This window comes from Zingiber officinale, chromosome 8B, assembly GCF_018446385.1.
Source record: "Zingiber officinale cultivar Zhangliang chromosome 8B, Zo_v1.1, whole genome shotgun sequence".
NCBI lineage: Eukaryota > Viridiplantae > Streptophyta > Magnoliopsida > Zingiberales > Zingiberaceae > Zingiber > Zingiber officinale.
In genome coordinates, this window is record NC_056001.1 from 8,881,453 (window position 1) to 8,907,250 (window position 25,798).

A 25,798-nucleotide genomic window follows, 5' to 3' on the forward strand; every position below is an offset into this window, starting at 1 on the left:
TAATTTCTAACGTGTAAATTGAGGAGGTTAAGCTTGCTATTACGGATTTTAGAAAAAATTATTAAAAAAAATAAATATAAAAATAAAGATAAATAAATGGATATATAATTCAAGGATTAATATTAAAATAAATATGGACGTGAGATGTTAATATCTTGCTTTTTTTAAAGACATAATACCTTAATCCGAAATCCAAAATTTACGCGGCATCCAATCAAATCTGAACCGTCCAATGCTCTCATCTCATCTGACGGTCCATATTTATGAAATCCCGGGACGCTATCCACACTCCGTGCCCGTGAACCCAAAGTTCGGAAAGTCTCAGTCGGAAAGATCGATGGTGAACCAGTATGGCCCTCTCTCTCCACTACGGTCCGCTCCGCCGCCGGCAACTCCCTCCACCCCTTCTCCCACTTGCGTGGCCACACCCACCCCCTCGGCGCCTCTAGTGCGGTTTCGATCAAGTATGCATTGCCTGCCCGCCGGCATCTACTCGCCGTAGCGCGAGCCGGACGAGTGCCCACCTCAACGGGCAAAAGCTGCGTGTGGCGGTGGTGGGGGGAGGCCCTGTGGGAGGCGAAACGGCGGAGACGCTGGCGAAGGGAGGCGTGGAGACGATTCTGATCGAACGGAAACTGGACAACTGTAAACCCTGCGGCGGCGCGATCCCCCTTTGTATGGTGGAGGAGTTCGGCCTCCCCCTCGACCTTATCTACCGGCACGTTACCAAGATGAAGATGATCTCCCCCTCCAACGTCGCCCTCGGCCCGCACGTGTACATCGGGATGGTGCGCTGCGAGGTGCTGGACGCGTACCTCCGGGGGCGGGCGGCGGAGGCGGGGGCCTCGGTGATCAAAGGGCTGTTCCTGCGGCTGGATCTACCGAAGGTTCCCGGTGGCATCTATAGAATCACGTACAACGAATACTCGGGCGGGGGCGCAGGGGAGCGGCGAATGGCGGAGGTGGACGCGGTTATCGGAGCGGACGGGGCGAACTCGCGGGTCGCGAAATCGATTGAAGCAGGGGAGTACAAGTACGCAATCGCGTTCCAGGAGCGGGTGAAAATACCGGAGGCGATGATGGAGTACTACAAGGAGCCGGCGGAGATGTACATCGGCGACGACGTCTCGCCGAACTTCTACCGGTGGGTGTTCCCGAAGTGCGACCACGTGGCCGTCGGCACCGGAACCGTCACTCACAAGGCCAACATCAAGAAGTTCCAGGCGGCAAGGCGGCTGAGGGCGAAGGACAAGATCGAGGGCGGCACCATCATCCGCGTCGAGGCCCATCCCATTCCCGAGCACCCTCGTCCCCGACGCTACGTATGCTTCCTTTGGCCATCGATCGCTGACTTTGTTATCCTAACTCGATCTGAAGTGCCGACTCGTGAAACAGAGTACTCGGGAGAGTAGCGCTTGTCGGCGACGCGGCCGGCTACGTGACCAAGTGCTCGGGCATGGGGATCTACTTCGCGGCGAAGAGCGGGCGTACGTGCAGTGCGCGGAAGACATCGTGGAGGGGTTGGAGAACGGCAGCCGGATGATCGAGTAGAGCGACCTGAGGAAGTACCTGGCGAAGTTCGTTAAGATGTACTGGCCGACCTGCAAGGTGCTCGACGTATTGCAGAAGGTGTTCTACCGGTCGAACGCGGCGCGGGAGGCGTTCGTGCAGACATGCAAAAGATGACCTTTGACAGCTACTTGTACAAAAGGGTGGTGCCGGGGAACCCCCTCGACGACTTCAAACTTGCGGCCAACACCATCGGCCGCCTTGTCAGAGCAAATGCCTTGAGGAGGGAGGTGGACAAGATCAAATGCCTTATGAAGCTCGACGAAGAGATTTCCATTGTAGTTGCGACGATAAATAATTACTGGAGATGAGAAATTAAGCTCGTTACGTACCGAGTTCTTAAACTAATTACGCAATCAATGCTACATTTTCACGGTGTGACTAATTGAGCACGCTACGTCAGGAGATGAAGCAGGTGCAACATCCATTTGCAGCGTCTTCTTGCAGTACAAAATGGCTGCTTCCACCTTCTCATCGTGGTCCTGGCGCCCCATTTGGCCGTAGAACCACACACTTCTCCTCTGCGGCTGTTCCACGATTTTGCTCATGCTCTCCCTCACTCTGCACAACTTACATGCACTGATCCATGACCTGGTGGCCTCCCAAAACCTTGCCAACAGCGGCCTGGAGAAGCCCCAGGACGACGATGACTTATCATGACCACGCCTCCCCCTGGCGGTGAATTGGGTTGGGGCACTGCGAGAGAAGCCGAGGGGGAGCGTGGTGGAGCGGAGATCTATGACCCATGCGTCGTAAGAGAGGTTGTAAGCCAGTGACAAGTCATCTTCCATTGTGAAGGTTATCGAGGAATGCTGAGAAAAGTGCTGTTGGTGGTGACTTTTCTCGGGGGAATTTGAAGTTGAATGTTTCCGAAGGCACATACTTAATTTTGAAAGAAACAATTATTATTGAGTTAATGAGGCAATTATGGAGGAGTGAGAGTAAAGTTTTGGTGCTAATATTAAGGGCCTTCACCTGTTTCAGGGCACTAATTTTGCCCTCAGCAGTGATGAGTGAGCAGTTCGTATTACGTGATTGAACTTGCGAGTTTGAAGGAAAATAAAATGCATTCTTTCATTGACACACTGCGAAAGCAAAGAGTTCAAAAAGACCGAGATTGACAGGACCAATATCATTTTATATTTAATAATTTTCATTCATGAGGACAGTGTTTTTCAATCATTGCCACTACTGCACTACAAGTGTGAAGTGTGTGTTATACAATGATGCATTCCTCAACACTCGTTGAATTCAATGATTAACAAATTTCCTAGTCCATTCCAAATCCAATCATAGTTTGAAAAATATATCAAGCTATGTTAATCAATTGTTTGCTGGTCAAAAGGCTACCACATATCTATTTCGTGGGTCCCGTGTAAGTTGAAAGCAAGCATCGCCTTTAGATTTTAATTTCTCTGCAATTGAGTGTGCTTAAGAACATCTTTACAGAGCACAATTAATCAAAGAATTACTTAATTAATCTGATAAAAATAAATTTATCATAGGTGATTAAGTCCCTACCATGTGTAATGTGTGTATATCATCAGTTGATTTTTTTTTTGGATTAGTCATACTCTTCCCTTTTTTTTTTATTTTTTTATTTTAAAAATGTGAGTGAATGGATAATATCGTTCGGGTTGTACCTTCCAACTTAAACTTCAATTCAAATAAAAAAAATCATCCATTGTTTTTAATTTTTGGATGTTATGTTTGTTTACTTAGATATGAGTAAAGGCACTGTCATGATAATCTCCAATAATGATTATGTACTGAAAATAATGTTTTTTAAGAACAAAATATTAATGAATATGAGTGGTTGAAATCAAAAAATAATAGCTTGGAAAGGGCATTAAAAAGTCTCTAAAAATTAAAAAAGTTTGTGAACGAAGTGTCCTTTGGAGTTGGAAAGGATAGGATTATCATTGTGGAGAATAAAATTTTTTGATTACATGATAATCCGTAGTTAATGATGAACGTAACCGACAAATTAAAAATCCGTAGCTAATGTCTCGCGGTTATTTGATTGAACATGTTAATAAAAACGGCAAAAAGAAAAAGAAAAAGGTAATGATATTTAATTTATGTTATTATCTAAAACTATTTAAAAACAATAGCTTCAAATCAAAAACAATTAGGAATTTGTTAGTAACGTTATCACAATTAATCAAAATTCAAATATTGAAATATATTTTATTCCCAGTCCCACGTGATCTTTCCGGCGCTGATATTGACGTGGCTTCAATTCGCATGTCCACCCGTCCCTCGGCAAGTTTTCTACTACCTGCCCTGGGTCCCACGACTCCAGCTCATCTCTTCCGTCCGATGATATGATCCTTCGAGCATCAACGGATGTGATGAGGTGCGGGAGATGCGTCTCGAATCAGACCTTCAGCCCACCGGATTTTTCAAACTAATATCGACCGATTAGATTCATGCCCCAATTTCAACCTGTGACTATCATAATGCGGGACCCACGGATGCGGACACCTGGCGAAGTAAAATTTTTTGCCAGATTTGGGGATAAAAATGTAATTTCGCGTGCCCAATGTTGTAAATTTAACTTCCAATCCTTCGCCTGCGAGATTCCTACCTCGAAAAGCATCCTTGTGCCATTGTTGTGCTCCTGTCCGTTTACTAGCAACTCCAAATGGATGAACGGTGAGAAAAACGTCAATCATGAACGTAAGCGGCCGTGATTTTGACTGGTAATTTGCGTCCCTGGAGGTGACACTTATTCAACACACTCTCGTGCTCACCGCAGGTGACGAGATCTGTTTATCCGCTCACTATGTTCCATTGTCACTGTGGTCCAAAGCAAAGCAGAACCTGCAGAAGCAAAGCACACACCTCTTTCAAGCTTCAATGGCGGATATCACGTGCTCTGCAGCGTTGATCCGAGTGCTCTCCTTGTAGAGCAAATCCGGACGCCGATCTGAAAGCGAAGCAGCAGAGTGCGGGCACTACGATGGCGGACGCGACGGACGGGAAGGCGGCGGCGGCGGCGGAGGATGGGGGCGAGAAGAAGAGGCAGGAGCAGAGCGCAGCGTTCTACGAACTATTCTCTTTTTCCGATCGTTGGGACTACCTTCTGATGGCGGCAGGGAGCGTGGGGGCGGTCGTTCATGGCTCCGCCATGCCCGTCTTCTTCCTCCTCTTCGGAGACCTCGTCAATGGTTTTGGAAAGAACCAACATCACCTCTCCGTTATGACCCATGAGGTTTCCAAGGTCAGTTCATACTTCATAGCCTCATCTCCGTTCCCCATTTCAAAAGATCCACCTTCTTGTCTTCTGATCGTCTTCCCTTTCGTTCTGTCACACTCAGTTTGCCCTCTATTTCGTCTACCTTGGGCTGGTGGTTTGCTTGTCCTCTTATGCAGGTGAGTAGTTAAAAATGTTGTTTTCCTTCAACTGAGCATTTCCAGTGAGCTTACTCTCGTTTCGACGACCGTGCCGAGTTTGGGAGGAATGCCATCAACGGTGGTCTCCTTCATACCGGATCATGTTTGACTGTCTTACCTTCGATTATTTGCTCGCAGAAATTGCATGCTGGATGTACACTGGGGAGCGGCAGGCCAGCGCGCTCCGCCGTAAGTACCTGGAGGCGGTTCTCCGGCAGGACGTCGGATTCTTTGACACCGACGCGAGGACCGGTGACATAGTTTTTAGCGTCTCCACCGATACCCTTCTCGTCCAAGACGCCATCAGCGAGAAGGTAACCTTGTCGTAGCTCCTCCATCTCCTTCCTCCATGGCTACCTCATCATTTCTCCTTCACTGTATGCAGGTTGGAAACTTTATCCACTATCTTTCCACCTTCTTGGCTGGACTGGTGGTAGGTTTCGTATCGGCTTGGAGATTAGCCCTCCTCAGTGTCGCCGTCATCCCCGGGATCGCCTTTGCAGGAGGACTATACGCCTACACTCTCACTGGACTTACATCAAAAAGCCGTGAGTCGTATTCCAACGCTGGTGTTGTCGCCGAACAGGTGAAATTTTTTGAACGCCACCATGACTTTGATCCTCCTTTAGGCGTCTGCATGCGGTAATGTGAGGGTCCGTCACTGTTTTGAGAGGAATGGTCGAAGCCTAAGGTGGGGGGCAAAAGGGGTGGTGTTTAATTTGTTGGTGGAGTAGGGGAAGTCACTGGCTTTTGTGGCCCCTCTCTCGGTACGGCACTTTCTTGATGGCGTGTGCGATCGATAGAGACTCTACAATTTGCTCGTTTTTTCTCCCTCTGTTTATCGATAAGGGAATAACTGGAAATTATGACGCAGCTGGCTTATGTCGAACAGGGCTAACTTTTTGTTAACATTCTAATTTGTGAGGTTGTATTAATGCACAAAGATTTACCTAGATGTGACCACCTTCTTCTTATTCTTATTCCATTTGGTCTAAGTTGGTCCCCTTGGATTCCTCTCGATGTCTAAAATCCATGTGCTATCTTTTCCTAATTGAGCCTCCTTTGGATTTCACACAATTTTGGTGGGCCTTTCTTATGGGAGAAATGCTGTCTACGTCTTTCAAGTCTCAACTGAGTGGGTGCTGGCAGTTGTAAATGTTTGACTTTACAAGATTAATTACTCTGATTAGCTCTGTCTCAACATTAGTCATGTGTTCGTCGTAACTTCTTGTTCCAGTTCATGGGTTGGGAGTTTACTACGTCATATAAAAATCAAGAATGAAGCAGGAACGTAACGAGTGTGTTTTGGTTATGTGCAGTAATAACTATCTGTTCTAAAATGAAACTGTTTTACCTGGCTCTAAGTTTGTCACTAGGGTGCAAAAAGATCATCAATGGGAAACAAAACACTAATGTTCGTTAGAGGAGAGGGAAAATTATGGAAAAATCCCATCCTTCTTTTTTGTTTCAATCTACACTTGTCTATTTCCTCTCCCATGTTCTCTTCCCTTGTGTCGTCTTTGTCCCCTCACAAGCTCTCTACTTTCGTGGAGTCGTCATTGTTCTAAGTTCCCGAGGCATCATTGACATCATCCCATAGTGCTTGCCCTCGTTGGTGGTCCTGGTCTTGTAGTTTGTCCTGTCCGAAGCTGAAACACTCATTCATCATCATTGTCCTAAGCTCTAGACTTTAGAGGTATCATCTTTGTTGTTCCGCAGTCCTCACTCTCAACTGCACTCTTGCCTTGGCATTCATTAATTGATTGAGCCATCCTTGATGAACCCTAGACCTCCAATGCTTATGCTGTTTGATCTTCTTTGCTATCGCTCACCTTGTCTAATTTCTGCTTGCTTCTTGTGCCCCCTTATGTCTCCTCTGTTGCTTGCCGAAGCTTGTTCTCCAATCTCTTCTTTCACTCTCTCGAGCTTGGGTTCTACTAATCTTTTGTTGCTCATCCGATCTTGATGAAAGGGGAGCAATACATTTTCATCATGATCTGTGGAATTGGCTCATGTTCACCCAAAATTGGGTCTCTAAATCAATCCAGCTGGATCATAGATGGATACATTCCCTTTGAAATTTTGAGGAAGTAAATGAAGGATAGCACTTCGTAAACTTGTGCTTTCCTTTCTTCTCCCATCAAACCCTCAGTTACCCCTAGGGTAAATAGGGCCTAAGGATTTTTGGTTTTTCAAATTTATTGCTTTACTACCCACATGATTCTGTATGATGGATGTGACTAGTTACCAAAAGTAAATTGTATAAATCTGTATCAGAGTCCATGAAGTCCATTGATGTTTAAAATAGTAATATTAGTAAACCATGCATGTCTAAATCTAACATGCTTCAAGTTCTGTTGGATGAGCTTTGGTGTTTTGCTATATAATTAGGATGTTTGGTCTGCTCATTTTACAATAAAATATAGAACCATCTTCTCGACTCTCGTAAAGTCATGTTTATGAGCGCATGGGGTCTCGTCATTGCCTTATTTTTTGAGTTCAACGTTTTTCATGCAATAGCAATTCAAAATGTTATTGATTTGGTGCATATTCAATTGATCATGTTATTGATTTCATAGGCAATTGCACAAGTTCGAACCGTATACTCCTTTGTTGGGGAAAGCAAAGCACTAAACTCCTATTCTGAAGCAATTCAGAACACGTTGAAACTTGGGTACAAGGCAGGGATGGCAAAAGGTCTTGGCATTGGCTGCACATATGGAATTGCTTGCATGTCATGGGCTCTGGTATTTTGGTATGCTGGTGTTTTTATTAGGAATGGACAAACTGATGGTGGGAAGGCTTTCACAGCAATATTTTCTGCTATTGTCGGCGGCATGTGAGTTCCTAGATTATTCTTATTCTTACAATTTAAAATCTTGTGAACCATGGTATGGTTGGCACTAAAATAACACAACCATGGTATGGTTGGTACTAAAATAACACGCTCCAACAATGATGGAAATCTTTTAATCGTGTCTTGTGATAGATAGGCTGGCAGCAACTTTTGCAAGATTATTTAAATTTTTTTTTTATCTTAATGTACCAATTTAAAGTTGGTTTTTTTAATCTAATGTGCTATTTCATATATCTGTTGCTTGACACTGTACCACTAAAACTATACAATTGAACATCATGAGCTCTCTGTGTATTTTTATGCTATCTTGGTACTGCTTGATCCTCTGATTAGTGGATTTTTATGTTTTCTGGATGCATTATGATTTTAATTTTTGTAGAATTCTTTCTCTACTTGGGAGAAAAACCATTGGTAAATAATTCTGGTTCTGGGATTGCAGGAGCCTAGGTCAATCATTCTCAAACCTTGGGGCCTTTAGCAAAGGAATGACTGCTGGATACAAGTTATTGGAGATTATCCGACAAAAACCCTCTATAGTTCAAGACCATTCTGATGGGAAGTGTTTGGAAGAGGTCCATGGAAATATAGAATTCAAAGATGTGACCTTTAGCTATCCATCAAGGCCAGATGTCATTATATTTCGAGATTTCTCTCTTTTCTTTCCAGCAGGGAAGACAGTTGCAGTTGTGGGAGGAAGTGGATCAGGAAAGAGCACTGTTGTGGCTCTAATAGAAAGATTTTATGATCCTAACGAAGGTATCCTGTGGGGAATTGTCTTGAATGAATGCAGTATAGTAGTCACTTTTAAACTTCTTTGGTTTCTATATACGTTTCTTGCTATTCTTTTGTAGGGCTGGTGCTGCTTGATAATGTGGATTTAAAGACACTGCAGCTAAAATGGCTGAGAGGACAAATTGGTTTGGTTAATCAAGAACCTGCACTTTTTGCTACTACAATACTTGAGAACATACTGTATGGAAAACCTGATGCAACAATTGCTGAAGTAGAAGCTGCTGCCTCTGCGGCTAACGCTCATAGCTTCATATCTCAACTTCCAAATGCTTACAATACCCAGGTGAATTAAATTAGTCTAATAGTTGAAATTGGAACTTATGCCTTAATTTTGGTACTTGTGCCATTTGCTTTTGTTCATACTATTCTCAATATTGTAGGGGAACTGTTAATTTTTATTTGTTTTGACACCTTTTTTCAAGAGAAAAACATCCATTCTTAAATAGCTTCGCAAATTTAATAAATAATCAATTGGACACTCTAGTTGTTTGTTTATGTGCATGCATTTTTTCCTTCACTTAGGAATTATTCCAGTGTGTTGTGATAGAACTTTAACATTCTGAAAGTAATAGGTTAGTTCTTTTTCTTGTCATTTGGCTTAGAATGTAATTTTCTTTTGACATTGATCTTGCTCTTTAATTCTAAGTAACACGTCTTTGTAGCTATATTTTGTAGATTGGATAGGCTTCAGCCCAGCCAGTATGGGATTCTTCACTGATGATTGGTCTGTGACTTACCCCTTTGGATGCTACATTAAGGACTCTAAATGAATAAGATGCTCGTGAACAGGCTTGGTGCTCCGAGTAGCTAAGAGCTCATATGTGGTGTATTTATAGTAAAAATATATTAAACAAATTTGAAAATTAGTAAACTTGTTAATGTTCATGAGTAGAGCTCACGAACTGCATAACCATTTGGTGGTCGACTATAAGCTGACTTTGTGATTTATCTCCCTTCACATAACCTGGAGATGGGTTGTGAGGGGAGCCAAGGTAAGCGTAATTACCTTTTGCTACAATGAGTAGGGCTCACGAATAATTTGTGAACACTTAATTATTAAGCTTTTAAATTTCAGTTATAATTTCATTGCTTTATTTTTTTATTCTTAGACACAAAATATAGCAATCTATAATTTTTTTACAATTATAAATTGCCCATAAGATCTTAAAAATAAGAAAGTGTTGTAAATTTTATTTATTAGATCAACATTTTGATTGAATTATAAGGACAACAATGTTGCTATTTGAGCTTCATTAGATTTTTAATAGACAAGCTTAGCAATATATAAACCTAGTTAGTCTCATTGACTATCCTTGGGGTGACCGACCCGGTCCCATGGAATTTTTCCATCGGCCATCAGGGTCAATTGGTAAGCGCGCGCGGTGGGCAGTCCGAGAGCCTAGCATCCTTTGGTTGCGCGCCCCATTTGAAGGAAAAATTCTTGCAAATACGCCATAGCTGGGAATTGAACCACGGGTGCTTGGATGACAACCTCGATGTCCTTCCGCGGCACCATAGCCCCGGGGACAAGCTTAACAAGCTCGATAAGAAAATGAACAAATTTGAATACACATGCTTGGTTTAGATTGCCTTATTTACACTCTTGACTATAGTCCATGACGTCATAGTAACTGCATAGATAATTTGAAACTCATCTTTTATATATTGTTGGCTTGTTCCATCATTTACCAGCTAGTGTAATTTAGATATAGCTACAGGATGTTTTATTGCTATGAATATAGATTATCTACTGATCTCTGGCACTTATTCAAGGTAGGAGAACGGGGAGTCCAGTTGTCAGGTGGACAAAAACAACGTATTGCCATCGCCCGAGCTATGCTAAAGAATCCCAAAATCCTTCTCCTTGATGAAGCTACCAGTGCTCTAGATGCTGGCTCTGAGAGCATTGTTCAAGAAGCCCTAGATCGTATCATGGTCGGAAGGACCACTGTGATTGTTGCACACCGGTTGTCAACTATAAGAAATGTGGATATGATTGCTGTGATCCAGCAGGGTCAAGTTGTAGAAACTGGAAGCCATGAAGAACTACTGTCAAAAGGGACTTCTGGAGCTTATGCCTCTTTGATTCGGTTCCAGGAGATGGCAAGAAACAGAGATTTTGGCGGTCTGTCCACTCGAATGTCTCGATCTTCACGCTTGAGCCATTCACTTTCCACAAAATCATTAAGTTTACGATCTGGCAGCTTAAGAAACTTGAGCTACCAGTATAGCACTGGAGCAGATGGCCGCATTGAGATGGTGTCAAATGCTGATAATATTCGTAAATATCCTGCACCTAGAGGCTACTTCTTCAAGCTCTTGAAGCTAAATGCACCAGAATGGCCTTATACAATTATGGGTGCCATAGGATCAGTTTTATCTGGGTTCATAGGTCCAACATTTGCAATTGTTATGAGCAACATGATTGAAGTGTTCTACTACAGAGACCCCAATGCAATGGAGAGAAAGACCAGGGAATATGTCTTCATATACATTGGCACTGGGCTTTATGCAGTTGTTGCTTACTTGGTTCAACATTACTTCTTTAGCATTATGGGAGAAAATCTTACAACCAGGGTGAGGAGAATGATGCTTGCTGGTAAGTGAGATCTTCTGTCCTTGTCTTTCCTTCCAGTTGTTTATGTTTAAGATTCATACAAGTCCTATTAATATGCAGCTGTCTTGAGGAATGAAGTAGGCTGGTTCGATGAGGAAGAGAATAATTCAAGCCTAGTAGCTGCCCGTTTAGCCAATGATGCGGCTGATGTGAAGTCTGCAATAGCCGAGAGGATCTCTGTAATCCTGCAGAACACAACTTCACTTTTAACTTCATTTATAGTCGGCTTCATAGTTGAGTGGCGTGTTGCGCTGCTCATTCTTGCCACCTTCCCTCTTCTAGTCCTTGCCAACTTTGCTCAAGTAAGTTATTAACTTTTTAATGCTCTGATCTGCTTTTCTCAGAGTTTTGCTTCTTCTATTGATGATTGCGTGGGAAATACATGGTACTTAGTTACTTGCTGTTGCTATTTGGCTTTGCTCTTCCACCATACTTGATGAAATTACAGTTTTGCTCTTGAATTTTCTTACGGTTTAGATTTTGATAGTTTTGGCAATTTGGTGGGGTTTACATTTAATTGAAAAATAAGGCGGCCTAAATTAAGATGATTTATATATCAGTTAAACTGGTAAATTGATGAAGTTCAAAATCAAGGCTAAATTAAATAGGCCATTTTTTATGGGAAATAGAACCAGCGGACTTTTGACCAAAACAGAAACCACCATACGGTAGGCCCAAATCATGGTGTAGCTAATTTCTGCCAAGGATATTCTGTGAAAAAAGAAATGGGAATTATTGTAACCAAAAGATCCAAGATTGCCATAGGATACTGAATAGCGTAAAATGTGTTTTCCTCTGGCAGATACAGTGAGATCATCAGTTCTGGCAAAACTACTGTTGCCCTTGCCTCATGTTGGAATGGGCAAACCAATAATTAGGTCATTGGCAATGCACAGCATAGGAAGGCCCCCAGAATTCATCCAAGCTATTTTTTATTTGCAACACTTTCTCTCAAGGCTGTCAGACCACCCACTCTCTCTGCACCTCGTGTAGCTTTGCTGCCACAACTCTGCCATCTTTTAATAGTTTTGTCTGAACATGGTAGAAAAGTCGAAATTTTTTCAGGAAAAAGTAATGGAAGAAAATGAAGAATGTGGGTTGTGGCCAACCTGAGCCTACTCCCCTACTGCTGCTGCCATAAGAGTAGCTTGGACTTGAACGAGTGATTCCTTTGCTCGTGATGCCATTAATGCTATGTGCTGCCAAGTAATATCTTGCTAGGAAAATCTATATTTGTTTTCTCTACACAGACTATAGTTTGAATTTATTATGATTATCTTTATAAGTTTAACTAATAGGTTACATTTGGATAAATAAAGTATGACCAGTCAGTATACGGAATATGTTTCCATCACTTCTCCAAAGTTATTGGACATAAAATTGTGTGCTGAAACAAAACTATCTAGTCGATATTTTTATGTTTCAATCAAATGGACTAGCTGGTTCAATCAAGAATAAGACCAAGATCTGACAGTGAGGCCACAAGAAATGTGTTTTATCAGTGACCAATTTTTGGCAGTCTGTTTGTGATCAGTTTTACAGGTCTATGAGATATTCTGATACCCACTTCTTATCGTAATTGGATTCATGCTTCGGAATAGGAGTGGTAAATTACACGAAGCCAAGGAACTGTTTTTATTTTTTTGTTAAATAGAATAAAGATCTTGCCAAGAACGGGAAATACAGGATAAACTCCACCTCTTAATGTATCTCCAAAAGATTGTGATTTAAAATATAGTTGAGAGATTGTCAAATGAGTGCATTAGCATTTTTAGTTTGGATTAGGATCCGCCATCAGTATCAGTACCTCACTATTAAAATAGCTCGCACATTGCGTTGGATTGAGCTTCTGGCCTTCACGCATGCACAATTAGTTACCTATACATGAGCCTTGATAGTTGGCAACAATGTTTTTAATCCATTAGTTTGTTTAGCATTGCTATAGTATACACTAAACTGGCTGAAGAAACAAATGGTGCCTAAAAGGTTCATTAATAATGAGGGTTTAAAGCCATTACTTGAAGGTTATTGAAATGAAAAAGATGGTTCGCAGTGTAATTTGTCAGCTTTACATCCGTATATGTAACTTCAGAAGATTTGTCTTTAGTGTGCAGACCAACATCCTGGTTTCCCATAATTTCCAATTTTTTGTATTATATCTATAACTATCTATATATAAGCTGCTGAATAATGACTTGTTTACAACATTTGGAAGCTCAAATGGTCAGTTTGTCGCCTTGTATAAGTGAATTTGAAAAGGCAAGCCATTAATCATTTGTTAATGTGATGCATTAATATTTAAACCGGAAAATCTATTAACTATGTCGTGGAGTTTATTTCTGTATCTATGCTTAGATTTGTTCTCGGCACATATCTAAAATATATGCAATTTACATATTTGTTTTTTTATTGTAAATATTGTCAGCAACTCTCACTCAAGGGCTTCGCCGGAGACACTGCGAAGGCCCACGCAAAGACCAGCATGATTGCTGGAGAGGGCGTTAGCAACATCCGCACGGTGGCAGCATTCAACGCACAGGACAGGATACTATTCCTCTTCACCAGCGAACTCCGCGTTCCCCAGCGGCGCAGCTTCCGTCGGAGCCAGACCTCAGGCTTCCTCTACGGACTCTCCCAGCTCTGCCTTTACTCCTCTGAAGCCCTCATCCTCTGGTATGGCGTTCATCTTGTCCGTGACGGTGCTTCCACCTTCTCCAAAGTCATCAAAGTCTTCGTCGTCCTTGTCGTCACTGCCAACTCTGTTGCGGAGACTGTCAGCCTCGCCCCTGAGATCATCCGCGGCGGTGAATCCATCCGCTCAGTTTTTGCCATCCTCAACCGTGGCACTTGCATTGAGCCCGACGACCCTGACGCTGAGCCAGTGGACACCATCCGCGGCGAGATCGAGCTCAGCCACATCGACTTCGCATACCCCTCTCGACCAGATGTCGCCATCTTTAAAGACTTCAACTTGCGCATCCGTGCCGGCCAAAGCCAAGCTCTTGTCGGTGTGAGCGGTTGCGGCAAGAGCACGGTCATTGCATTGATCGAAAGATTCTATGATCCCACGGCAGGGAAGGTGCTGATCGACGGCAAGGACATCAAACGGCTCAACTTGAAGCAACTTCGGCTCAAGATCGGGTTGGTGCAACAGGAGCCAGTGCTCTTCGCTGCCAGCATAATGGAAAACATCGTCTATGGCAGGGATGGCGCCACGGAGGAGGAAGTAGTTGCGGCAGCTCGTGCTGCTAACGTGCATGGCTTTGTGAGTGCACTGCCAGAGGGGTACCGGACAGCCGTGGGAGAGCGGGGTGTGCAGCTTTCCGGCGGGCAGAAGCAGCGGATCGCCATTGCACGGGCAGTTCTCAAGGACCCTGCTGTGCTACTGCTAGATGAGGCGACCAGCGCACTGGACGCTGAGTCAGAGTGCGTGTTGCAGGAGGCACTGGAGCGGCTGATGAAGGGGCGCACCACGGTGCTGGTAGCGCACCGCCTCTCCACCATCCGTGGTGTGGATTCAATTGGGGTGGTGCAGGATGGTTGCATCGTGGAGCAGGGCGGCCATGCAGAGCTCCTTGGCCGGCCTGATGGAGCCTACTCGCGATTGCTGCAGTTGCAACATTATCACGTCTGAGGACACACCGGCGGCCACACCTGTGGTTCTGAATGGTGGTAACTGGAGGTTGCAATTGAATTGGGTAAATGCGGCGGTTACCATCTTTAATATATTCTGTTAGACTCGTACTTAATCGGTCTTTTCATGGTGAATTGCAGTGTAGATGTTTAAAGTGCAGTGAAATTCCTCTGCAAATCAAGAAATTTCTACACGCTTCTTGGATTTTCAAAGTTGCAAATTCGTTCCAATCGGTTTATATGAGAATAAGTTTAACTAAAAAAAGAAAGTACCTACAAAACACAATATAAACAACTAAAAACCTAATAACTACTGTCTGAAATTAAATTCTCCATCAATAAACATAACATCTAGTAGCTACACAAACATCACCTGAGTTAAGAACCTTCATCGTTGCTACTTAAATAAAGTTGAACTGAACTTGAAGCCATGACTATGAACGTTGGATGAACAATGCATCAAGACCATCTTACACATTGCACCTAGCCACAATTGTGGCATGTATGGAGGATAGGGAATCCAAATCTCTTGACCCTACCTTTACTCTATCGATGTCAAAATCACCCAAGTTTTCTGTGTTGGTCATCTTGTAGAGATGCAAATTCCCTGTCTAGCACATCATACAAAGCAAGTGGTACCTTCTCCTTTCATCCATGTTTTATCAAAGTTAGCTCATGTACTAAAGCTTGAATGGAGATAAGAATTCAGGCCCAAAGTCCAAAGTTAACCTTGTGTTTTTTTTTAACCATAATGAAGATTCCCACAAAGATCTAATTAAGGACTCCAAAGCGTCTAGTTTCAATGGATGTAGTTAAACATTTGCAAAAGAAACTTAAATTGTTCAAAAATACCTTAATTACAGATTTACAATTAAGGATCAGTGCTTCTTAGGATAACTGAATCATATGATAAAAGAAATGATCAGCTTGAGGCCAGCCTATAAATAGGTCTTAGGAGCTGAGCTGAAGAGAACAAGAAGAGTTGGATGTCCTCTGGATTCTCTCAAACACTTCAGTAGGACTTCTTGAGGCTATACAAAGGAAGTCCTCACTGAAGTGTTTGGGGGAACTCTGGGTGACACTCAATAATAAGCTACTTTGACTATAACTCCTCTTCTATCTGCAATAGAAAAATGGAAGAAGCTTCACTTCCAGTCATTTTGTTTAGTGGTTCTTCTTCATGGTATTTGTGCTTCTTTCTTCTCACAATGTGTATCGGAAGATTAGACTTTCAAATAATGGCAACAACCAGTGCACCTTGCATTTTTTACTTGTGTAAGTTCTTACTTCCTAGCACTATTTCCTTAGTGCTAACTTCATTGTTACTAGAGAAAGATAATAAAGAGTGTCCGAAAATGGCGATATTAATGAATATACTTAATAAACAAGGGGCTTGGGCTTCTCATATGATTCGATCACTTCTATGGCAAGGATGGGAAATGAACCCTCCAGTTAATATAATAAATTGATGACTAATTGTCGATCAATTTCTCAGGGGTTTTTCTAAACTTGTATTAAAGTTCATTTTGTACTTCATTTATTTTGTTATAGTTTTCATGAGATTTTTTTTAATGATTAATAAAAGGAAGTCTATTTTTATCATAATTTAACGAAAAATATTTTTTAATTATTCATTCTGAGAAGATAAAGGGCTTTTGATTTTATTTAAATGTTTAACTAATTTTTAGAGAGAACTAAAATCACAGCTTCATGCTGATGTGACTTTAGGTTTAATTACATAACATTTCTTTAAATAATAAATTACTACATACCAGTTATTTAATTAAGAATAACATTTTTTTGCTATAATTGTCAAATACAACATCGTACTGATATATTAGTTACATCATATTGTGTTATATAGATAATATACTAAATTTGTTATAAAATGAAAAAATATTAATATAAATTTATTGAGATTATCTAAATTTGCAAATATTTTAAAAAATATAATAACTAACCAAATAAAATTTCCCCTATTTTTTTTAACTTCTCTAGAAAAATTAAAACATTATTTATTTATTTTATGCTAGATAAAGGAAATCTGAATGATTCTGAAAATTATTTTAAAGGAAACTTCTTTAATAGAGTGAGAAATAGAGATGGAATAATTCAACAAATTATGTACATTCTTTAACAATTTTAATCATTTTTTTGTCGAACTCTTTTTAAAGTCAATAAAGGAAAAAATGATGAAATATGCAATCATTATACATATAAAAATTTAGATTAGAGCAAGAAAAAAAAGTTAGTTGAAGAAATTTGAAACTGGAAGATATAAATACCAAATAAATAATAGAAGAATAAGGAAAGAAATTAAACAACTCAACTCGTTGGTTATTTATTACTAGCAATTCGAAGATGAAGCCTCCTCGGCGGGTCCGTAAGGTGGACGAAGCCCACCAATCCGTCGGTGGATGAGCCCCTGAACCGGCCAATACAATATACTCCGTTAGAATCGTTGTGTAAAAGCCTTGGCTTTTTTTCCCTCCTCCGGACACATATCCCGCCTCCCTCTTCCTTCTTCTAATTCCTTTTCCTTATTCTTCATCCTCGATTCGAACATTTTCTTCGAGTGCTTCCGCGCTCTGCTGGAACCCTAGACGTCGGGTGCTTCTCTTTCTTGCCCGGCTTAGATCTTGTTTGCAGCTAATGAAGGGTTTTGGCGGTATATGTTGGTGCCTTGGTCATTCTCGCCTGTCGTTCCACTTTTGACCCGTCGAGATGCTCCACTCTGGCTGTCATCTTGAATTGGGTCGTCGGATTAAGTCCAAAGCTGGATCTTTTTTTTGTGTTTTATGGTTTTGTTAATTAGATCTGATTGTTTTGTTTGCTTTTTGTGGAATAATTAGGGTTTGGAGGAAGAGATTAGTGGAGCGCAATGTCATCACTAAGTAGAGAGCTGGTGTTTCTGATCCTGCAGTTCCTCGACGAGGAGAAGTTCAAGGAAACAGTTCACAAGTCGGTTTTGTCTTATAAAAATTCTTTTATTCGGTTGTTAAAGTAGTCTTTCTCTGTTGCTTGACTTTTTTTGCAATATTTGTTTGGTATTGGGTGCAGGCTTGAGCAGGAGTCTGGCTTCTATTTCAATATGAAATATTTTGAAGATGAGGTTCACAATGGGAATTGGGATAATGTAGAGAAATATCTCTCTGGATTTACTAAAGTTGATGACAATCGGTACTCCATGAAGATTTTTTTTGAAATACGGAAACAGAAGTATCTCGAAGCATTAGATAAGTACGCTCTGTTTTTTTTTGTAAAAAAATATTTTTGAGAAATTGATTTCAATCACTTATTTCTCCCTCCTAGACATGACCGATCAAAGGCAGTTGAAATCCTTGTGAAGGATTTGAAGGTCTTTGCCTTGTTTAATGAGGAGCTATTTAAGGAAATCACTCAGCTTCTAACTCTAGAAAATTTCAGGTATGAGGTTTTAGCCTTGTATATTCAATTAATGCAAACTTGTACTGAAGCTTTCTTGTTTCTCATATGCCAAAAAAACCTTATTTTAAGGGAAAATGAGCAACTTTCAAAGTATGGGGATACCAAATCAGCAAGGACAATAATGCTTGTTGAACTTAAGAAGCTAATTGAAGCAAATCCCCTATTCCGAGATAAACTGCAGTTCCCAAACCTAAAAAATTCTAGGTTGCGCACCTTAATTAACCAGAGGTATGAATCTTCAACATGGTCAATCTCAAAGTCATCTTCATAATTGAAGACCCAATTTGTTATATCTATTACTATTTAAAAAATACTATTACAATCAAGAAAGTACTCTGGTGGTCAAATCTCTGCTGGGTAATGTAATTTTAACCTGTTGGATTCCAAGTCTCTCCTAAAGTATGTAATTTTAGAATTTTGATTTGTTTCACTTGACACCTTCCTTTTTTCCACATATTTTGTGTCTGCACATAGTTTTTTCTCAGGACCTTTTTCTCTTTCCATTTCTCTATTCAACTGTTAAAAAAGGGTCTTCTTTGTGTTTCTTAATGGAGGATACTTGCCACATCAAAACCAGAAAAGTATGCATGTTATAGATACCTATTTGTAAATTGTTTTTTTGTTTCAGATTTTGGAATTGGAGAGGTCTTAAAAATCTAGTAGGGAATGTCTCAAGTGCCACTTAATTGTATGTTCCTGTCAATTTTGAGATAACTTGAATCTGCCAGAACAGCTGCCTGAGAATATTTGATGTATGTGCATTGTGTACTTGGCAATGAGCAAAAACTTTCAGTTTGATTTATTTTCAGATGCTTGTTTAAGAAATGTAAAATATGTTATGGAGTTCTATATTAACCAATGGCATGGTTAGGTACTTCATGAGACATCCATGTGTGGAGCACAATTGTTGGTCTAGATAGAATACACTAAGAAATCATGCACATGAGCTTGCCCTGGTGCATTTAGAAAATTGTTTTAGTTTCCAACCGCCTTCTGCTCTAATTTTTGCTTTCAACTTTTGGTGCATCTGGTATTTATTAGTGAATATTTGATCCACTAATAATTTTATAATTAGCAGTTTAAACTGGCAGCATCAACTGTGCAAAAACCCGAGGCCAAATCCAGACATAAAGACTCTTTTTGTTGATCATTCTTGTGGGCAACCAAATGGTGCTCTTGCTCCATCACCTGTAAACAATCAACTGCTTGGAGCAATGCCCAAAGCAGGAAGTTTTCCTCCATTGGGTGCTCATGGGGTAGTTTTTCTATGTTTATTCTATATCCTATTCTTTATGAGAGTTATGTTATATTATTGAAGTGTTTTGCTTCAGCCTTTTCAACCTGCCCCAACACCAGTTCCTACACCCCTTGCTGGTTGGATGTCCAATCCTTCAGCTGTAACCCATCCAGCTGTCTCTGGTGGACCGATTGGCCTCAATGCACCTACAAATCCTGGTAGCATGCTGCACTGTAATTGCTAGTGCCGAAAATTGTTGTTGATAATTTGAGTAATGTTTTGTTCTTGAATGTAGTTGCAATTTTAAAGCATCCAAGGACACCTCCAACAGCCAACCCTCCAATCGAATATGCATCTGCAGATTCTGACCATGTTTCGAAAAGAACAAGGCCCCTCGGGATGTCTGATGAGGTCTGCTCAATGTTTCTACCCTAAGTTTTTTTTTTTTTTTTGGTTCTGGACCTATTGTCGATTATGTTTGTTGTCTGGTGATCCTTTCTCAACAGATTCAATGGTTTATTTTGGTGGTTATTTGGTGATCCTTTCTCTAATTCTGAACTACATGATTCAGGTAAATCTGCCTGCCAATATACTGCCAGTTTCCTATCCTCAGAACCATAACCAGCCTACATTTTCCCTGGAGGACTTACCAAAAACAGTTATGCGAACGCTGAGCCAAGGATCAAACCCTATGAGCATGGATTTTCATCCAATCCAGCAAACTATTCTTCTTGGTACTCCTTTTCAATAACTAATTGTTCGCCATGCTTGTTTTTCTTTTGAAGTTTTAGCACTTCTTTTTCCTTGCTTTATTGATTTGGATTCTTTGGTTGACTTGTCATAGTTGGTACAAATGTGGGTGATATTGCATTATGGGATGTTGGCACTAGGGAGAGATTGATTCTTAAGAACTTCAAGGTGTGGGAGCTTGGAACTTGCTCCATGTCCCTGCAGGTCTGTTTTCACTTCGTTGATATTATGCATTGTTGTATGGTTCTGTCTCTTGTGCTTTTTTGTTTTTGTTTTGTTTTTCTCTTCATTGATATTATGCATTGCTGTATGGTTCTGTCTCTCGTGCAATTTTGTTTTTGTTTAACATTCCTCTCTATGCTTCCCAGGCTTCTTTGGTTAAGGATCCTGCTGTATCAGTTAATCGCATCACATGGAGTCCTGATGGAACCTTGTTGGGTAAGCTAGTTTTATACAGTAAAATAAATAATACTTGGTGATGTTTATAGTAATATCTTTAAGTTGTGTAGGTGTTGCTTACTCAAGGCACATCGTGCAAATATATTCTTATAATGGTGGTGATGATATCAGACAACACTTGGAGGTTTGAAAATCATTAGATTTTCATCTTTTAATTAATTACTTGCTCCATTTGACCTTATCTATGATTTCTGAAATCTAAATGACAGATTGATGCTCATGTTGGCGGCGTCAATGATATTGCATTTGCTCATCCCAATAAGCAGCTTTCTATAATCACCTGTGGAGATGATAAAACAATTAGGGTGGGTAGAACTCTGAATTTCTGTAGTATGTGCACTTTCTTTCTTGATGTTTTTCTCAAAGTTTATGGTACATTAGGTTTGGGATGCAACTAGTGGCACAAAACAGTTCACCTTTGAAGGACATGAGGCACCTGTTTACTCTGTTTGTCCACATCACAAAGAAAACATTCAGGTAGTTAAACAGTTTAGACTTTTGTTTCTCTCAAATTGATCTTAACTCTATATTGACATATTGTCTTAGCTTTTTCCTTATTGAATTCTTAAGACTAGTTAATATTTTGCCTGTTTTCTTGCAGTTTATCTTTTCAACGGCATTGGATGGAAAAATAAAGGCATGGTTATATGACAATTTGGGATCGAGGGTGGATTATGATGCTCCAGGGCACTGGTGCACGACAATGGCTTATAGTGCTGATGGTTCAAGGTATGTTTCCAGGTCTGTTGAGCCTTTTAGGACAAAGAAATAATAGTGGTTCTGTTCTGTTTTCCTCACCATTTTGATATTTCCTCTTTTTTTTTTGTAGGCTCTTTTCATGTGGAACAAGTAAAGAAGGGGAAACATTCATTGTGGAGTGGAATGAAAGTGAGGGAGCTGTGAAGAGGACATACCAAGGTTTCCGTAAACGTTCTTTGGGAGTTGTGCAATTTGATACCACTCGAAACCGGTTTTTGGCTGCTGGTGATGAATTTCTTATCAAATTCTGGGATATGGATAATATCAATTTACTAACAACTGTTGATGCTGATGGTGGCCTACCAGTAATCTCTCTTCTTTTTTCCCCCCTTTTTTTGGCTCTCATATGCTTCTAGAAAAAGTTTTATGTATCAATTTCCAACTTTAGGCAAGCCCAAGGATGAGATTCAACAAGGAAGGAACATTATTGGCCGTTTCTACTCATGATAATGGAATTAAAATTTTGGCAAACGGTGATGGAATTCGCCTATTGCGCACACTTGAAAATCGCTCCTTTGATACTTCTAGGGCTGTCTCAGAAAGTGCAACAAAGGTACCTCTATCTAATAGGATTAATTACTTTTTCCTGATAAAATGAGAAGAATTTGATGATATTAATGTTTCCTGATACAGCCTATAGTAAGCCCATTGTCTGCTGCTGCTGTTGCAACAACTTCTGCAATAACTGATAGAACTGCACCAGCTATGGCAATAGCTGGAATGGTCTCTGAATTTTGGTTTCATGAAATTGATTCTTCTAGTAGGCTATATTTTCTTCTTGTACAATTTGTAAATTTGTGTTTTAACATCATTTTGATATTAACAGAATGAAGATGGCAGAAACCTGGTTGATGTCAAACCTAGAATCACTGATGAATCAATGGAAAAATCAAAGATCTGGAAGCTTACTGAAGTCAATGAACCAGCTCAATGTCGATCTTTAAAACTCCCAGATAGTCTTAGAACAAGCAAGGTTTGATTTCTATAGTTTTGGATTTCATATGTGAAGCATCATGGTGATTGTTGTATATTGTATGTGTATTCTGGAAAATATATTATAAATAACAATAAAGTGTTATACATGAAGATATGCTGTCACTTAACAAATAGTTTGACATTTCTTGTAGTTATAATGTGTAGAGAATTGTGCTAATGCAATAAGATGCATATTAGATTGGTACCCGAACTTTGTTTAATTTTTGTCATTTGTTAAATATGCAGCTAGCCATAGGGTCAGCATCATGAATCTTTCCATGTGGTCAAATGAGCAAATTTTATGTTTAATAGCTCCCAGGGTTAATCTGCAGTTAAGTGTTCCATGTGTATTTGTGGACCTACTATAGAAACAGCAAACGTTGGCAAAATATATAATTTTTTTGGTCACGACAGCAACATATTCTTCAGAAATGGATTAAATACCAACTATTGAACCAGGAAACTATGTCCATAACTATCTGGTTCTGGTTGAAAAATTTGTCCAGAAGACAGCATGGACATTTTTGAACTATGTCACCATCAATTATATTATAAATTTGTTACTTTTTCGAATTTGAGGGAAAGGTGTTTCTGTATCTATGTGCACAACTTGTTTACAGTTCTCGTGCTCAGCGGAATCATTGCACAGTTGAAATTGTGTATTGAATGAGGTATAATCCGATAAATGAATGATTCTAATGTAGTTTCTATTTCGTCTATTCTTATTACTCAAATAAACCTGTTAGATAAATTCCAGATTTCCAGTCACCACTGCAATTCAAGTGAATTATCTTGCATATTAGGCAAGAAAGAACAATATTTGAAAGTCCTTACTCCAACTTTATATTGCAGATTTCTAGGCTAATTTACACCAATTCTGGGGTTGCCATTTTGGCTTTAGCTTCAAATGCAATTCATCTACTCTGGAAGTGGCCTCGTAATGAACGGCATTCAAGTGGAAAGGTGAAGATATGATCAATATTTCCAGAAAGTACCTTCTTTTCTATGACAATATGCAAAGTCATTCTCCACTTTGCTAATTATATGCTATTGTAGGCGACAACAGGTGTTGCTCCTCAGTTGTGGCAACCACCAAGTGGCATATTGATGACTAATGAGATAACTGACACAAATCCTGAAGAAGCAGTCCACTGTTTTGCACTTTCAAAGAATGATTCTTATGTTATGTCAGCATCAGGAGGGAAAATATCGCTATTCAACATGATGACATTTAAGGTTAGCCATAGATAATATAACAAAACACAGCTTGTTTTGCATTTGGGATTTGACATTTTGTTCTTCATGGCAGACTATGACAACGTTCATGGCACCTCCGCCAGCAGCTACTTTTCTTGCATTTCATCCACAAGATAATAATATAATTGCTATAGGAATGGAAGATTCCACTATTCAGATCTATAATGTTCGAGTTGATGAGGTACTTTTCTATGACAGTTGCATCTGATAGTCACGTAAAGAATTTTGTGACCAACGACAGACTTATTCTTCTGCAGGTCAAGAGCAAACTTAGGGGGCACTCTAAGAGAATTACCGGTCTTGCCTTTTCAAGTGTTCTGAATGTGTTGGTATCATCTGGAGCTGATGCTCAGGTTATTCACTGCTCTCTTACTATAAATAAATAACAGTGCATATAATTTGGCGATTGTGAACTGGTGTTTGATAGTGTTTTAGTACAGCATTAAGGAGTTGGTGTAACATAAGCTTTCCTCTTCAAATGTAAATGCCCCTTTTTCCCTTGCAGCTTTGTGTGTTTGGAACCGACGGATGGGAAAAGCAGAGAAGTAGATTTCTGCAAATACCTTCTGGGCGCACTCCAGCAGCGATCTCAGACACGCGTGTTCAGTTCCATCAAGACCAGATACACTTCCTAGCTGTGCATGAAACCCAGATTGCTTTATACGAAACAACTAGATTAGAAATTGTGAAGCAGGTATTTGCATTACATTGTGAATATTATCAGTCTTATAACTCAATAATAGTTTACCTTTCTCTTTCAGTGGTCTCCTCGTGAGGGTTCCACACCCATTTCACATGCAACATTCTCTTGCGACAGTCAGCTAATATATGCTAGCTTCTTAGATGCCACCGTATGTATATTTAATGCTACCAATCTCACTCTACGATGTCGTATTCTTCCAGCTGCTTATCTTACTGGCAATACCAGGTACACTAAAGAATCTGTGCATATTTTATACTTTCCCATCTCAGATCAGCAATTAGCATGATGGATATGAGGCTAAGCACAAACCTTTGTCATAACCATTGACAAGTAACTAGATGTTAACCTGCAGTTTTTGCTAGAGTTCTTCAGCACCATATAAATGTTTGCTAGTTATGTCAATAACTGCCTCATAGGAGATCAATACTTGCTTTCTCAATATCTTCAACTGTCACCTGCCCAGCGTGTATGTTAGTTGAGATTTACTATAGAGGATTGACATCTATTTCTTTTTTACAGCACTACCGTATATCCACTTGTGGTTGCTGCCCATCCATCAGAGCCAAATCAATTTGCCTTGGGCATGACAGATGGTGGAGTATATGTATTAGAGCCACTAGAATCAGAAGGTAAATGGGGTGTTAATCCACCTGCAGAGAATGGTTCAGCAAGTAGTATGTCCACCACACCACCTCCTGGAGCTTCTAATTCAGATCAACCACAGAGGTGACGGAAACAATCACAAGCACAAAATTTAACCCTTTTCCTCTAACTGAGGTATGCAGCAGCATTCAAGATGATCTACACTTTATAGGGTCTACCGTCCGATTACATCAGACTGATGTTTTATGTCTGCCTTCGTCTGCAGTGCTGTAATCCTAAAATGAGTCTTAGGGATATAGGTCCTACAAGCAGCCGAGAGATTTCTGCAGTACACTTCCCTTTGTATGTTGGGAAAGAAATATTCCATGGCAGAATTGATTATGTTGCTTATGTAACGTGAAGGTTGTCTTTGATATGGACCAAAACCCAGATATCTGATGTGTGCTTGAATTTAATTTCTCCTAGGTAGGTATTGACTGACGTGAAAATTGTGCTCCCTTCTTTTTGTTGCTCTTGTTTATTGTCTCGTATTCTAAAATTGTAGCAAGAAATGTAATATTTTTCTTTTTCTTTTTTATTTCTATTGTACCTTCATAATTTCTTGTATTTATGGAGTTTGCTACTTCAATCAAATCATAGAAAACATACAAACACAAGTTAATTTTTGATGCAATTTTCCCCTATCAGTTATTATGATACAATCCCTGTTTTTTTCCCCTTTATAATAACAAACTATGCGGC

General features: G+C 40.3%; 2 protein-coding genes and 1 pseudogene across 2 annotated transcripts; all 3 read left to right on the forward strand.

Annotated features, from left to right (window-relative positions):
• Positions 1-288: 288 nt before the first annotated feature.
• LOC122013475 lies at positions 289-1,896 on the forward strand (annotated as a pseudogene).
• A 2,476-nt stretch (positions 1,897-4,372) lies between these two features.
• On the forward strand, positions 4,373-15,061 carry LOC122014507 (ABC transporter B family member 19-like). Its single transcript, XM_042570741.1, has 10 exons — positions 4,373-4,795; positions 4,893-4,947; positions 5,107-5,282; positions 5,354-5,554; positions 7,548-7,807; positions 8,265-8,581; positions 8,677-8,900; positions 10,391-11,216; positions 11,295-11,536; positions 13,660-15,061. Exons 1-10 carry the CDS (start codon positions 4,535-4,537, stop codon positions 14,866-14,868), a joined length of 3,771 nt encoding a protein of 1,256 aa, XP_042426675.1. The 5' UTR covers positions 4,373-4,534; the 3' UTR covers positions 14,869-15,061.
• A 2,653-nt stretch (positions 15,062-17,714) lies between these two features.
• LOC122014611 (protein TPR3-like) lies at positions 17,715-25,634 on the forward strand. The gene is made up of 25 exons (XM_042570938.1): positions 17,715-17,828; positions 17,928-18,107; positions 18,180-18,293; positions 18,384-18,542; positions 19,393-19,570; positions 19,646-19,769; positions 19,847-19,962; positions 20,123-20,285; positions 20,396-20,505; positions 20,670-20,739; positions 20,811-20,884; positions 20,970-21,065; positions 21,142-21,237; positions 21,362-21,489; positions 21,590-21,824; positions 21,908-22,072; positions 22,153-22,242; positions 22,346-22,492; positions 23,347-23,457; positions 23,551-23,730; positions 23,804-23,932; positions 24,009-24,104; positions 24,257-24,445; positions 24,513-24,679; positions 24,974-25,634. Exons 1-25 carry the CDS (start codon positions 17,749-17,751, stop codon positions 25,182-25,184), a joined length of 3,408 nt encoding a protein of 1,135 aa, XP_042426872.1. The 5' UTR covers positions 17,715-17,748; the 3' UTR covers positions 25,185-25,634.
• The last annotated feature ends 164 nt before the right edge of the window (positions 25,635-25,798 follow it).